Here is a 16887-nt window from a genome sequence, read left to right on the forward strand (position 1 = left end):
GACGGCCTCCTGTACTATAACACATCTGCAGTTTTGAAAGCCCAAGTATGTTCTTAGCTCTGTTTGATTGTTCACTGACATCAAAAGAGTAAGAGGTGTTGCTTGATAGGGCACTGCTCTTCAAGTTTATCTTTCTCATGGTCTCATTTCCTAAAAACTTGCAGTTTGGTTTTCAGTTAAGTTGTAGTTCTATGCTGTTACTCAGGTTTGACATAACTGCAATGTTTGCTCTGTTTGTGTTTTCAGTGATATGACGATTAGATGAAATTATCAACCGCCTCCAGCTTCACATGTTAATACAGTATGGCCTACCTAACCTGCATTCGTACAGCATTCCTCTCTGCAGTAGTGAACACACTGCTTTATGTGGTGAGATATGGATGACATATGTCAGACAGGAGAGGAGGTTAACCGGTGTCGTCTCCTTCAACATCTCCAATTATAGAATTTTTATTTTTAATGGAGCTGTTTAGAAATACTGAAACACCTAAAACTTGATCCTGGACCTGCTAGCTCAGAGGAATGGACAATATCACTGCACCATAAGGGCTCTATGTCTCAGAATGATCCTTCATATTTCTTGGCAGGATAAGGTCACAAACAATGAAGTCCTGAAGTGTTTCAGAGATAAAAGGGACTGCAGATGCTGGAGAATCCGAGATAACAAAGTGTAGAGCTGGGTGAACACAGCAGGCCAAGCAGCATCTTAGGAGCACAAAAGCTGACGTTTCGGGCCTAGACCCTGGGTCTAAGCCCGAAACGTCAGCTTTTCTGCTCCTAAGATGCTGCTTGGCCTGCTGTGTTCATGTAAGTCCTGAAGTGCACTACTACTACTAGGAAGCTCTAATTGCCAAGCTAACAACAGCTATATTACCTCAGTTGTTTTCATCAAATGAATGATGGTTGTATATATAATTGCCACCTGTACAGTGAACTGTGCCCTGGGTTACAAATCTGAGCCTCAGTATCTACTGTGTGGATGACAGCTTGTAAGGGAGGAGGATTGCGGATGATGGCAACTGAGTGACATGTTCTTGTATGAGTAACTAAGAAATAAGATCAGCAGTATGCTGCTCAACCCTTAAAGCCCATTCTGCCATTCAGTGCAACTATGTGTATAAATTGTAAACGTTACCTGAATCTTGGCAGCCATCTTAGTTGCTGTTTTAGTTATAAAGTCGCAAAGTTGTACAGCATGAAAACAGACCCTTTTGGTCAATCTCATCCATGCCAACCAGATATCCTAAACTCATCTCGCCCCATTGGCCAGCATTTTGGCCCATATCCCTGTAAACCCTTCCTATTCACGTACCCATCCAGATGCCTTTTAAATGTTACTGTATCAGCCTCCACCACTTCCTCTGGCTGCTCATTCCACCCATATACCACCCTCAGCATGAAAATTACCCCTCAGATCCCTTTTAATTCTTTCCCCTCTCACCGTAACCTATGCCTTCTGGTTTTGAACTGTCCTACTTTGAGAAAAAAGACCTTGACTATCTGTCTTATCCGTGCCCCTCATGACTTTATAATCTTCCATAAGGTCACCTGTCAGTCTCCAACACTCAAGGGGGAGAAATGCCCTAGCCTATTTAGTCTCTCCCTGTAGCTCAATCCCTGCAACATCCTTAAATCTTCTGTGAGCCCTTTCAAATTTAACAACATCTTTCCTATAGTAAGAAAGTTTTGAACGCAGCGTTCAAAAAGCCCTTCTAAAATATGATTTTTAACCGATAAGTCTGTGATCAGTTTTTTGACCCAAAACAGGCCTTCACATTTCAAGTTGTATGATTTGTTTCTTTTAATGTCAGAGGCATTTTTGTTCATTTGAATGAAATTTCTGACAGAATGCCTTTGATTTAAAAGCGAGCTGAACACGGACAAAAGAATTTGACTTGTGAGACTGGAGTTTTCTTGAACTCCAGACTACCTGAAGACTAACTACTTTTTATTTTCATTCCTACCAGCCTTTATTGCAAAACACACTTAACTGGATGTGATCTCCCAGGTTATTGCAGTTTGTTCCACCATGGCATTTGATTGGCGCAAGTGATGCTGGTGTATAATGGATGCATTTAAAAGATCCAGAATTTGGAACACATACATGCCCGACATATACACTTTTCCTTCCAAAAAGTAATTTAACAATATTTCAATTTGGTTGTCTGGGGAAGAATACGCATCAGTGTCCATTCCAAAACATGAAAGAAAAGGCAAGATTACACCACCATGAGCATCAAAAATGTGAAAAACATCTCCAGGCAACCTCAATAGGTGTTGTATCACGAAAAGTATTGGTTTTGTTTTCTACTGATTTGTTAATTACTGTTCAAAATGCAGTGTTCATATTGATTTGATAAGTGACTTCCTATTGAGAAGAGCTTCCCATGTAAGAAAAGTAGTATGAATCATAACTGTTGCCATAGTTGTGTTTCACTCCTCCTCCATTGCTGATTTTCCCAAGGCTCCTATTGCATTACTGGCACATATATTAGCCTTCCAAAGTTTTGATTCTTTGTAATATGTCATTCAGAGTTTTGGTAGGTTAACCAGCTTCTAAGTAGTTTCACATGAGTTTTTTTTCCAATTTGATATTTTTATATACATTTGATATACATTTTAAAGTTTTTTTCCCTCTCGTGTTCTTGCAAGGTTTCACAAGTCTAAAGTGGTTAACTGGTCATGCTTAATGTAAATATGGGAAAGAATGTTAGTCAGTAGCTGAATGCCACTTAATTGGATGGTTTGTAACAAAGTACTGTCGCAATCTGATTGCATAGATATTGAAGATGGTAGTTCTTGCTGAAGGTAATTTAACAGCTCTGGTGTCCCTACACCTGGACCAGGAGCCAGGGTTCAAGTCCTTTTTTGGCTCCTGTGGTGTGTCATAACATCTCTGAAATGTCGTTTAGAAAAGTACGTTACATAAAAAGTTAAAGGAATTCATGCCCTGTGTTAACTGGTTTCGGGACTGATGGATAATGCTGTTGTCTGGAATGACGATCCTCTTCCTCCTAAGTTTTTTTTTGTACACCTTTTCACTACTTTGGCTCATCACTGATCAGGACAACATTGCTTCATAGGATCAAAGTTAATAACAGTCTTGGAACCAATGGACATTTAGTTTCATACATGCAGTTTCGGAAGGTAATCACTTTTGAAGAGTGTCTGTCTACTTTTGGTCTGATCAGAGGTGGTCCTGGGCCAATCCAACAATAATTAGATTCCCTACAGTGTGAAAACAGGCCCTTTGGCCCAACAAGCCCACGCCACCCCGTGAAGCATCCCACCCAGATCCATTCCCCTGTAACCCACACACCCCTGAACACTACGGGCAATTTAGCATGGCCGATCCACCTGGCCTGCACATCTTTGGACTGTGGGAGGAAACCGGAGCACCCAGAGGAAACTCGCGCAGACATGGGGAGAATGTGCAAACTCCACACAGACAATCGCCCGAGGCTGGAATCGAACCTGGGTCCCCGGAGCTGTGAGGCTGCAGTGCTAACCACTGAGCCTCTGTGCCACCCCCAATGCAGAGTATCAGAAATAAAAGGATAACACTAGAGAAACTCAGCAGGTCTGAACTTTGAAGAGTCATGTCAGATGCAAAATATTAACTCTGTTTTTCTCACTACACAAATCATGCCAGATCCACTGAGTTTCTGCAGCATTTTCTCTTTTTTTTAAATTTATAATTCACAAAACCTTTCCTTAAAAGCTAATGGTCAAGATAATTTTGACCAGGGCACCTGGAGAGCTCCACTGTCTGAATTTTAATGCTGGGATTTATTTGTACTCCATGTATGTTTGTGACGTTGCCTTTTCTACTTTTTAATTACCCAAATTCAGTCTTAAGATATGCACCTCACTGCTTTTTGACTGAACATTTATAGCTTGCAGGGGTAAAAGATAGATGAAAACTTGTATATCATTCAAATAATGCACTAAAATGTCATATTTTGGATCGTGGGTACTTCCTAAAATTACTTTTTTTTTATTACAAACTGTTGGAAAAACTCAAATATTTTAAGCAAAATTGCAAATAATGTTGTAAAAATTAGCCAACATTTAACCAGGATTAAATATTTTCTATTTATAACAAGCGCAATGTTATACACGTGTTTTCTCTCGTAGTAGTGGTATGTATATGTTCATAATACAATGTCAACTGTGCAGTTATTTTGGAATAGAAAAGCCTGGAGTCACTCGGCATGTGAGGTGGTACCTGAAATGTTAACCCAAGGTTTTCCTCTGTGCAGATGATATCTACCCTGTTGATTTGTTTCCATCACTTTTATGTCAGATTTCTAGCATCTGTTATACTTTGCTTTTTTTTGTGCATGAAGCTACGTAGGTTTGAGGAGTAACTCAAACCTGTTTGGTTCTCAAGATAGCACAGCACCAATATCCCTCTCATCCAAATGAATTTCAAAGTGAAGTTCATTTTCTTTGTTTGCCCATCATGATGGGAAGGTGAGTCTGGAATTGAACGCGTAGGTTGTTGAACAAAAATATTTGCTTAAATTGATAAATAGTAATCTAAGATCTCTGCATACTTTGAGCTTCCATAAGCAAATTAGAATAAATTGCTTCTGTACCTTAACAAGCTCTTCAAGTAAATGTCTTTTTTAAATGGTTTTTAACCTATGGCAATGATTTTGATTCCTGCACACCCCTCAACCCTCCCTCTCCTTAGGACTTTAAATCTTTTGCTTTCTATGTTCTTCTCAATTTAAAAAAAAAAAAAAATTTTTGTTTTCTTCCAGTGAAGATTAATAAACTGTAAATAGTTTGGGGAACCATTGTACTAAAGTACTTTTTGAAACGTTGTTCCCTTTTAAGTTCTCAAGATTTTAAACTTACTTTTACCTCCCACTGTCACTTTGTCAATGAAAGCAAACTCAGGAATTTAGCACTCTGTGCTGAAAAAATAATTATCTAAAATTAAATTAGTCAATGCAATGATACAGGAAGGTGACAATTAGTGCCAAAAATTATTTTACACCATTATAGTTGAACAGCTTTGAATTATGGATGTTAGGTTGTATCAAAAGAGCATTACAGCACTGAAGCTCAATGCTGTGGAGTAGAAATAAAATGTAAAGGTGTGATTCCATCTGCAGTCTGATTGTACCAAGTAAGAAGGCATCCAGCAACGTTTGCAAGAAACACAGCAGGTCAGGCAGCATCAAGGGAGCAGCAAAGTGGACATTTCAGGCCAGGACCCTTCATTAGGACCTAATGAAGGATCCCGACCTGCTCCTCTGATTTTTTTGACCGCTGTGTTTCCCCCAGCTTCACACAGCATTGACTCTGACTTCCAGCATCTACAGTTGCAATCTCCAACAACATCTGCAATATGTTTTCCACAAGGAAAATAGGTAAAGCAAGGTTTGGTTTGTTAGTTCCCTGTATCTTTGGTAGCTAGTTACCAAATGGAGGAATTGGTGGTGATCTTAGAGCAAACTTTTTCTCCTTTTTCATAGCAAAGCTCGGTTGAATTGTGAAAAATGCAATCTGTGATGCTTAGAGTTTAAACTGCAAACATTTGCAAAATTGAAAAATGCAACTCTAAGATTTACATGATCTGAAATTACAAATTCAGCCTTGATTTGAGCTTTTGGGTGATAACTTGGAAACTTTAACTGTTTTCTCCCCTCGTTAGATGTACCCTGACCTGCTGAATATTTCCAGTGTTTCCTGTTTCTGTTTCGGATTTATTGCACCCATGGTATTTTGCATATGTCAACATTGATCAAGTTGATTTCTTCCTTCAATTATTGCAAACTGCTACAGTTATCCTGCATAACAAAGAATGTTTAGTTCTCCTATTCACTAATATTGAGAATTTTTATCATCGTAAAATATGCTCATTGATTTATTTTGTTTTGTAGGGCTACACCAAAGAAGGAACGTGAAGGAATTCAGCTGTTCTATCTCTATAACTTGCCCATAAGGATGTGCTGTCTCTCAAAAAATGTACAAAAGAAGACTAAAATGGAAGATTTGTCGAGACCTTTGGTGGTGCTAAACTTGTATTAGCCCATCTTTGAAAACGTGATGATATTCTAAAATTCCAAGTTCTGGCATTGTTGGTTTGCATGGCAAAGTAACCGTGGAGAAGCCAGGCTACCACAAACTTATGGATTTTGATAAGAGTGGGGGGAGGGGTGATACGGAAGAAACGAGAAGAATGTCAAAATCTGGCGGGCGTGGAACCAACTGTGGCCGGAGTACAGGGACCAGTTCTGGAGTTTTAATGGTGGGTCCCAACTTCCGGGTGGGGAAGAAAATTGGATGTGGGAATTTTGGAGAGCTTCGTCTAGGTAAGAGACATCAAAATTGCCGATTTCTTCCTTTATTTTATTTCCATGAACAGTTGAGTTTGATTTGTATGTTTGACTGTTAAAAACAGAATGTGTGTCTCATAAATAGAATGTCCAGCGACAGCTTTGTCACCGAGTAATCCAGAGACCCAGGTAAAGCTTTGTGAGCCTGACTTCAAAATTCACCATGGCAGATTGGAATGACAGGTCTAATGTTAACCAATGATTGTCAGAGAAACAGTAAAAACAAGATCACTAGTGTCCTTCAAGGAAGTACTTCCCTGGTCTGGCTGATGTGTGACTCTCGACTAACAGACATGCTGTTGACTCTTTAACTGCCCTTTTGAAAGGCCTAGCAAGCCTTTCCAATCAGGGGCTTGCAGGTAGGCAATAAATGGCAACCTCACCAGCGATGTTCACCCCGTTGATGAATTTCAAAGTCATCCAAAAAACTGGTACTTAGCCTGGTTACTAAAGTTAAACTTGTACATCCTGAATCTTTATCCTTCTATGTTCTACTCTACTTAGCCTAGTGTACATATTCTCATTTGCCTTTAGTTTTGTGTAGATTTTGGATTTTGATTTTCTTGTGACGTACTCGTACAGTAAAAAGCCATTCTCTGGCACCATCTTCCTATACAAAAGACAGGAGTAAAAACAGAAGCAGAAATAAAAGAAATGATCCCAACTGCAGTCACTTCCCCTGCCCAACACCACCACTTCCATGAGTTCTTGCTGCCAGAAAAACAAAGCCACAAAGGCCATCTCTTAATCTGCTGGACCACCACTACCTCTACTGTTGGGTACCTGGGCCCAGCCCAAAAAATGCTGCATTTTTTTTTAAAAGGCCCTCAAATCTCTAAATATGGATTACAATTTAATGAGTATTGGAAGTGTTGTTTGAACGTGCTTGAGTTAATGAATTAGGCTAGCAAATAGGTGAAGTAGGTAACCAAGAAGGCTAATGGAATCTTGGTGATTATCTCAAGGGGATTAGAGTACAAGAGTAGCAATGTCTTACTGCAACTGTACAAGGTGCTGATTAGACTACATCTGGCGAACTGCGAGCAGTTTTGGTCCCCTTTATTGAAAGAAAGATATCGTTATATTGGAGGCACTTCAGAGAAGGTAAGGTTTGCTGTGATGATCCCTTATATGGAAGGAATTGTCTTACCAGCAAAGGCTAAACAAGTTGCAACTCCGCTCGCCGTAGTTTAGAGGAAAGAGAGGTCAGCATTTGGTGCTCATCACTAGTTGCCTGGATGAAGAGGATGGTGAGCTACTTTCTTGTAACATTGCAGTCTTTTGAGGAATAGGAATGCCTGTAGTTTTGTAGGGGAGGGAGTTCCTGGATTTTTACTCCACTTGAGTGGTTTCAGGATGATATGTGACTTGAAAAGGAATTTGCAAGTGGTGGTGCTCACAGGCGTCTGCTGTCTTCCTAGGTGATGGAAGTTGTGAATATGGAACGTACTGTCGAAGGAGACTTTGTGTGTTAGTCACTATAGGACGTCTAATAGATGGCATACACTACTGCTGCAGTGAGTCAGTTGTGAAGAAAGTGATATTCAAGATGCTTCTTCCACGATAATGTCCAGGTTCTTGAATGTTGCTAGATGTGCACCAATCCAAATGAGTGGAAAATGTTCCATCTTTTGAAACTTACAGAATGGGTAAAAATGTAGGCACTCCCTTTCCCACAGAACTATAGGCTAGGTACCTGGAGGCAGAAAGGGAATGGATGACTGCCACATTAGTCGAAGAGAACCAGGCAGCTAGGAGCTCCTGCATTGAGCAGTTGAGTCCAGTGCAAGAACAGGCTGCTGCTTAGCAGCATTGGGACTAACATCCTCACTGTGTTCAACAGCTTTAAACTAGGTTTGCAGGGTGATGGAAACCCAAGGGGGCACTGCAGTTTAGGAGGAGGGGGAGTTCAACTGGTAAAATGAAATAGATAAAAATCAAAAATAGAAGATGGTTGAAGGGTAGACATGCATCAATAGGCTCAATAAAGGATATTTAAAAAGCAATTATCGGCAGTCAGTCTGAATACATGTGATATTCACAAAAGTTTGGTTTGAATCTAAAATGGATATAAATATTAAGAAATGTCATTACGGACACATGGCTACAGGACGACCAGATTGAGAACTGATATTAAAGGATATTCTTCAGCATTTAGGATGAATAGATAAAAAGGAAAACGAGGTGGCATAACACTCTGAAGAAAGGACAGAAATAGTATCTAAATATATCACATCTGTTTTGACTCTTCAGAATGGGTAACAGCCATTTGCTGGTTCGTTTCTCAGTGTTTGATCAGGATGTTGATCTGTTTCTGAAGAAGAGTCTAGGCCCGAAACGTCGGCTTTCCTGCTCCTCTGCTGCTTGGCCTGCTGTATTCATTCAGCTCTACACCTTGTTATCATTGACCTGTCAACCTCCCTTGTTTAACATTTAAGCAGCCTGACAGTTGACTGTCAGGCATTTAATTTGTGCATTCTCCATAGCAATGCCTCTATCAGAGTTCCACCCACCAACCAATCAGTATACACCTTGTACAGTATGACTGTTGGCTTTCTCCTTGAATTGGTACTTTTGCGAATGATTGAGAAAAACTTATTTTTCAGCAATACCCCAGTTCTCTACTGCAAAACAATCATTTAAGTATTTTGGTTAGGTATCTAAAACATGTTTAAATTCACATATTTGAAAACAATTTCTCCCAAGTCTACTGACTGCTTTGCCCATTTTTACACGGGTTTTTATTTCCAGTGGAGTCAGTTTGCTACATTTTTGTCCATTCACATAAAATTACAACGGTATTGATAGATTATGCTTCCATCTGTTATTTTATAATAGTACTACCTATTATCTGTCTCATTGGCAAATTTGGATAAGTGGTTTTCTATCCATGTTGTATAGTTGAAGCCTTAAGAATGAACTTTATATTATCACCACTGTTCATGTTTTGCCTGTCAGTGTACCAGCCCAGTGTCCCAACTCTCCTGCTCCTCACTGCCAAACAGGTCAATTATTTACCTTGCCAAAGCCATGCATAGATATTTCCGCGTTCACTTCTGGCCACCTTCACTGTATCCAAATAGGTTTCTGTGGCCAGGCTTGTACTGTCTGTCAGAGCTGAATTTAATTGATTTTCAGACACACTATCCTTAATTATAGGTTTTAGCAATTGCCTGACCACAAATGACTTTGAAGTGATGGGAAACTTTGGACACGTACATATGGGGACACTGCTTGTCACCTTTTGCTGTTGCTTGTATAGTTCCCTTCTTTAGGATCTTGCTACTTTTACATTTTTTAATGCTTCAGTTTGGCTGTCTTCTGTCTAGACAGCTCGAATAGTCAAAAATGTCAGATGTTTATCCCCTTGTTCTCTGTTCAGTAACTTCTTTTTTTAAATCCTTCCCATTATCCTATTACTTTACTCACAAATAAGTTTGTCTGGTTACTGGGAGCTGTCTCCATCTTATGTCAGAAATCAACACCTGGCTAATTCTAGCATTTTGGCTATTACATTATGGTTATTATATTGTGATTGCTATTAGCTAGTTTGCTATTCAGCTGAATGCTACTGTTACAGAATCTGAGACTTACAGCAGTCAGAATACCATCCTGTGGCTTCCAGGATGTATTGCTGCGCATCCCAGGCATACAAGTCACTCCTTTCTCACTCTGACATGTCAGACCACTTAACCCAGTCAATATGAAGTTAAAGATGGTTTTAATGAGAACTTTACCGCCTGCTAGTTTGATCTTGGCTTTATACAATCTGCAACTTCATAGCTACTATTAAGAAAATGTCTTAAATTCATATATTTTAATTAATATTTAAAGTTTTTGCTGCCTGCTCACCTGACGTTTTGTGATGTTTGTTTTTAGTCACTGGCTGCTCCAACCGTTCTACCATTTTCTCTATCTTTCCTGTAGATCTTTAAACCTAGTATATTGCGTATGCAGTATTGAGCATCTGAGAATTTCTCAGTATCAACTATTATGCTATATTCTTCAACTTGAACTTGCACCTTCAAACTTTTCTAAACTGCTGTACTCCTACTGTGCTCCGAGATTTAATTTAGTTTCTATTATTTTAGCTTGCCTGTTGCCTGCAACATCTGAAGGATTATTTCAAACTTATTTTTGTGTTTGAACAGTAATCCCACTGCTTTTGTTGTTCGCATGTTCCACGACTTGCCTAACTTTATTTATTTAAACCTTTGTAATTATACCCTGCTTATCCTTTCTATTCTGGCCAGAATTATTCAAATAGAGTCCATCTCAATAGTACAGTCCCTTTCCCTTTCTGTTCCAAAACTGTGTCTGGTGTGCTACACCACTCCTTTTTAGCCACATGTTGACTTATGAATCTGTTGAAATAATAATCCAGACATAATAATCCTTCTTGGTTCGTTCTTATTAAGCTTCTAATTCTTCCCTTGTCTGCTTCAGATCTTTATCAGTGAGATATCTAGAACCTATGGTGCCACGCAGGCAGAACAGAATTCTTGGTAATGGCTGCATAGAACTATGCCAATCTGCTGGATGGAATGTCTTCTGTTGCCACATTCCTTTCTGCTGTCCCTGTTTTCCCAAACCTTCGTCATGGTGCTGTGATCAGTTTATTCATCTATCCTTTGCTGTCCTCCTCTTTAGAGGTAGAATTCCAAAACTGACTGACGGTAAAAATTTAGAATTGCCAGTAAAGACAGAATTAAATTAGAATTATTTCTAGGATTAAACCATGGTCAGAAGTGAAATAACTTTGGAACAAATGTTGAAAATTTAAAGATTTATTGAATTTTCTTTCAAGTGGTGGTATATTCTTCACCTTTGCTTGGGGCCTTTTGAGTTATAGGAGGTGAAACAAATCAATTTCTAAAAACATAACTCAGTTTTTGCAAAAGTGCAAAAGTATTGAAAACAATAATGAAATTTACCCAAACTACACTACCATTACAAGATTAAAAATTAAAGGTGCTAACATTTTCACTTCACTAAACATAGGAGCTTTGTTCATGGAAGATGTTTGCTTTACTTCTGCACCATTTGGAGACAACAACTGATATTTCCAGAGCTAAAACAAGACCTTTTTTTAATGTACGGATAATGCTTTGAATTCCACCCAGTAAGAACAAGATCCTGGCAAACATTTCTCTTTGAAGTGTACAGTTTTCATTTTTTTTTCTTTTATGCATCATCTTATTTTTAATATAGAAAACTGAGATGTTGTATAAGATGAAAAGATGTTTATAATTCTTGCAAATGTAAATGCAATAAACAACAGTAAAATAAAAGAATAAGTGAAATTAGACAAATTTGGATTATCAGCAGTTCCAATGGAGTTGAAATTGTCAGCCCATACTCACCAGCCAAATATCATACTGTTGATAGATTGAAGATTAAGTATAGTAACCCCAGTTTAGCTGAATGTGTTGTGCGCACCTGTCGTATGACTGTACAAACCAGTCGGACAGAAATTAAGCTACAGTAGACCTTAATATCAGAGTTTTGAGTAGGCCATCATTTTGACTTCGAGATTTTCCAGCAAAGGGATTATCAAAGCCTGCAAGTATTGCTAAACCTGTGGGAAAGTAAGGTATTTACAATCAAAGCAAGTGAAGCTGATATTGCCAGTGAAGCACCAGGCTGTGACATAAGTTGATATCACTGTGGAGCCGAGAGATGCCACCATTTGAGTTAACTAAATATTCTGAAGGATAAAGAAAAAATTTTATGTAATTCGGTCAGCAGGTATCCTCTCTACCAGCAAGGAGGATTAGAATGGCTGCTATGACAGCATTGGAGAAGTTGTGTTAGATGCTCAAGGCAGCTTGAGCAGAAAACATTCCCACTTATGATCCAATCCCACAGGTAAAGGGAATCATGCTTGCAAAGAGGCTGGCCACATGGTGTTTGGATGGACTAATTCAAGATGAGGCATGTCATACTTGACCATATGGTAAATAGAGGGGTTGTGGCAGTTTATGGAAATTGACTGCAATTCCAACTCAGTAATTTCACCTTAAATCCTGAATGCAGAAGTCCTTGCTTGTAGTAAAATTACCGTGTGGAGGAAGTTCTGTTCAGTATGCCTTGGTCTATATAAGATGTGGGCTGTGTTCTTTCTTGCTTTAATCTTTGAACTATGTAGCAGTTCCTCCCAAGTTTAAACCTGTCATTAGTTTGAGAGATGCTGGTATGCTTCAAGCAATTTGTCTTCTCTTAAGAATATCTGTTTAATTTCATTTGCAGATGTGATAACTCTTCACTGACCATGATTTTTATTACCTCAAATTTTGAGTCTTGAGACTTGCCTGTCATTCTTAACTTTAAAATTGAGAACCTGGTTATTAAATGTTTATCTGATTCTTCATTCAACAAAGTCTTATTACAAATCTCCAATAAAATTGCTACTCTTTTTGTATATATTTAGTCTTCCTTCGTTCTTTTGTCCCCTTCTAATTGCAGAATTAATCTTAGAATTATCCTTCACACTCTCTCACATCTAGCAATAACTAATTCTTTTTCAAATAGGAAGGTAAGGACTTCAAACACGCTGCAGCTGTAATATATCATAGGCTAGATATAATTTTCAGAATTACATTTATTGACTGATGAATAAAGGAAAGATAACACTTTTTACTAGCTTGTAAAGTGCTTTTTAAAAGTAGTCCGAAAATACTGTCACTTGTAGTTTCAGAAAAGGGGTATTGACAATTTTTGGCTTCAGTAAATGTTGACCATGACACTGAACAGTTCTGCCCTCATGGTTTGTTTTTGGAAGAAGACCAAGCTAATGTTCCACAACACTGGAATTATTACTAGTATTTATTCTTCTACACACCAGTGTTTGTTCTAGCTACAATTGTGATCTCAGCACAGGTTACACTTCCAAGTTTTGCTTGTTTAGGAAAGTTTGTTTCCTTATCAGATCTTTGAGAAATTTCATTTGCATTCTGCCAAGGCTAAGTTTCACCGTGAGCCAGTACACTTAAGTAGTGTTTGATAACATATATTTTAATTTCAAAACTCATAATTTGTGGTAATATAATGCATTTGTATCAATATGGGTGAAGCTGGATTTTATCACAAAATAAATATTATAATCACCCTGGTTCACCACTTGAGTCTAACCTGGCTTTAAATAACTGAAAATAGCTTAGTACAGTCTTTCAAAGCATTAGTTAGTTACACTGGCATATAATAGTTAAGTTAGGTGCTTAATAAATTAAAATGTTCTAGCTCAGAATTTGCTGTCCGTGGCAAAGTGGTGGTGCTCACTACCAATATTAAAGCATGCTGTCCACAGAGATCTGACAAGCTTTATGTAGGTTCATTGCTGCTGACATGAATTTCATTCTGTTATCACCTAAAGGCCCTTCAGGGGTCTCACAATAATAATATCAAACAGCCTGGCAGTATTATATTAAGGAACAAAGTCAGCAAATGAGCAGCAGCCAGTAAGGCCCTGTCATGCTGTGGAGGTACAAGTGAATTTTATCACTTGTTTTATTAATTCCACAGCAATTGAAATGGGAGGTCTAGCCCATACACACAGGATTAAGAAATAAATTGTATAGCAATACAAACATTAAGAAATATTTCATTATTTAAAAATATGTATTTACTTCTTATGGAATTATGAACTTGATTCCAAGGATTTCTCGGCATCTGAGGTATCACTCATAAGTAATTCTGACTTGACGTGGCATTTAAAAAGTTAAGATGCACTTAACTCACCAAAGCATTGCATTTTTAGGTGAACATAATAAAGGTTAAGAATTGAGTGTTTATGACCGTTTGAATTCTAATGGATTATCATCTAACAGTATGTCAGTTGTATAGTTCTATGCCAGAAATATGTCGATTTGAGCTTTAACTGCATGTGATTGTGACAAAAGTAACTTTTAGCTTTACAGAACAAAGACTTTGAAAGTTGACAGTTGGATTGTGATTACCCCTGTAAAGTTCAGATCGTACATTAAAAGTTTTCAAGACACATTTATTCTTATTTTTGTGCCTTTTTTTCCCCTAAAACAAAATTCAAAATTTGGAGTCTCCTTGATGTGCCGGTTTCAGACTCAGTTACTGGAAATTCAGTGGCGATAAATTAGATATGAGCGTAACTTTTGGGCAATTTTTTTAGACTGGTGCAAGCAATTGTGAAACTTAATTTAGCCAAAAGTAATTTGTGCTTAGAATTCTTCAACCTTCTGATTTAGTTGATTTTGGTTGTGGTACAGTAAAGGAAACAGTTCCACCTAACCAGAATCCCTGAATGTTGTTAATATTACAGAATGACATCTATACCTTTTCTTAAAAATAAAGAATTATTATAAAGGAATTTACATATCTAAATTAGCAATAATCCATTACTGATTAAGTGTTTCCCTTTTTTAACTTTGTCTTTTTTGTTTTCTTAATTTAGGAAAGAATTTATACACAAATGAATATGTGGCCATCAAACTGGTAAGTTGTTTATTTTCCATAGGTACCCAGGTGTAATACAAATATAGCTATCTTTATTGTACATTAAATACAATCACCATACTAAATCCCACATCCAAAGACTTCAGAAGTGAATGTTAGTTTGATTTAAACAAAACACCTGGAATTTGAAAGCTAATTTTTAAAAAAACACACTTACTGAAAGCAATACCAAATGTTTGATCGGAAAGGATTCAAAAATAGAAATTCCCTTCCTAATAGCATTGTAGATATGCCTTTTATCTCAAGGACCGCAATTCAAGAGGGCAGTTCAGCACCACCACCTCCTGGGCAATTAGTAATTGTCCTCGCCACCAATTCCCACATCATGCTAACAAGTAGAATAGAAAACTATCCCAGTGTGTAATGTATACTAAGCCATTATTTCTAACACTCTCTGGTTGCTACAGATTAATAGCATGAATTGACCATATGTATTTCCACTACCACAAGTAACTTACTGAAAGGAATGACCGTGGATGGGTAGTGGCAAACATTCCAGGAGTAAATGAATGAGCTACAAAAATTATTTATTCCTGTTTGGGACAAGAATGCAAAGACAACAGTGGCCAAACCATAGTTTAAGAGGGAAGCTAGTATCAGTTGCAAAGAAGAGACACAGAAATTGGCAAAAGAACAGTAGAACTGGGGATTGGATACATTTTTTGTAAATCAGCAAGGAAGGACACAAGGGATTTATTTAAAAAGCGGAAGAATGAGTATGAATAAGCTTAACATAAGTACTGACTGCAGAAGTTTCTATTAGATATATAAAGAGAAAAAAGTGAGAACTAAATTTTAAAAGCTAAGAAACAGGAGAGTTTATAATAGGAAGACAAAAATGGCTGATGGCTAAATTCATGCTCCACTTCTGCCTTCACAAACAAAAACATGAATAACTTACCATAAATAATGGGGAGGATAACATTTAGTCAGAGGGAGAAACTGAATCAGATGTGTATTAGCAGAGAAATGATATCAGAAATTGGGATTGAAGGCTGATAAATCCTCAGGGCCTGATAATTTACATCTCAGAAGGAAGTGCACCTAGAAATAGTAGATGCATGGAGGTCATCTTCCGAGCTTCTTTAGACCCTGGAGCAGTCCCTGCAGATTGAAGGGTGGCTAATGTAACCTCTCCCTTTAAGAAGGGAGGTTCAGAGTAAACTGGAAATTATAGACCCGTGTCTCTGTCGGCTGTGAGAAAGATGCTAGAGTCTGTTGTCAAGGACTTTATAGCATCCATAGCAGAACATTTAGAAAAAAGTGATGCAATCAGACACAGCCAGGATAGATTTATGAAAGGGAAATTGCGCTGAACAAATCTACTGGAATTCTTAAGAATGTAACTAGAAGAGTTGATTTGGGGAATTAGTGATGTGCTTTATTTGGACTTTTAGACTTTATATAAGCAATTAATTTGTAAGATTTCAAGTGCATAGGATTGGGGATAGTGTGTAGAAAATTAATTAGCAGACTAGAAACAAAGAATAGTGATTAATGGGGTACTGCAGGGATCTGTACAAGGATCCCAACTATTCACAATATATGTTAATATGATTTAGGTGAAGAAACCAAGTGTAAAATCTCCAGCTTTACAGATGACGCAAAGCTACGTAGCAGGTTGAGCCGTGGGGAGGATGCGCAGAGGTTGCAGTATGATTTGGACAGGCTGACTGAGTGTGGTCAAATACTTGTAAGATGCAGTATGTTGTGAATAAATAAGGTTATCCACTTTGGTAGTAAAAATAGGAAGGTAGAATACTATTTGAATGACTTTGAGAGAGGAATGTTCAATGAGATTTGGTTGTCCTTGTGCACCAGTTGCTGGGAGTAAGTATGCAAGAAGCAAGTGGTAAAGAAGCAAACATTATGCTGGCCTTCATAGTGAGAGGATTTAAATATAGAAACAAAGGTATTTGCTGCGGTTATAGAGGGTATTGGTGAGGCTGGAATATTGAACAGTTTTGGTTTTTTTAAATCTTAAGAAGGATGTTCTTGCTCAAAAGGGAGTGCAATACTGGTTTGCCAAATGGATTCCTGGTGTGGC

General features: G+C 38.0%; 1 protein-coding gene across 6 annotated transcripts in view; it reads left to right on the forward strand.

Annotated features, from left to right (window-relative positions):
- Positions 1 to 16887, forward strand: part of LOC125465753 (casein kinase I) — an 89709-nt gene that overhangs the window by 37483 nt on the left and 35339 nt on the right. For all 6 annotated transcript variants that reach the window (XM_048559534.2, XM_048559533.2, XM_048559537.2 and 3 more), the window contains 2 exons: positions 5898 to 6329; positions 14779 to 14819. In XM_048559534.2, coding sequence (XP_048415491.1) covers positions 6146 to 6329; positions 14779 to 14819 — 225 coding nt within the window. In that variant the 5' untranslated portion in view covers positions 5898 to 6145. The remainder of the gene's footprint in view (positions 1 to 5897; positions 6330 to 14778; positions 14820 to 16887) is intronic.

The sequence above is a fragment of the Stegostoma tigrinum genome, chromosome 30 (assembly GCF_030684315.1).
Source record: "Stegostoma tigrinum isolate sSteTig4 chromosome 30, sSteTig4.hap1, whole genome shotgun sequence".
Taxonomy (NCBI): Eukaryota; Metazoa; Chordata; class Chondrichthyes; order Orectolobiformes; family Stegostomatidae; genus Stegostoma; species Stegostoma tigrinum.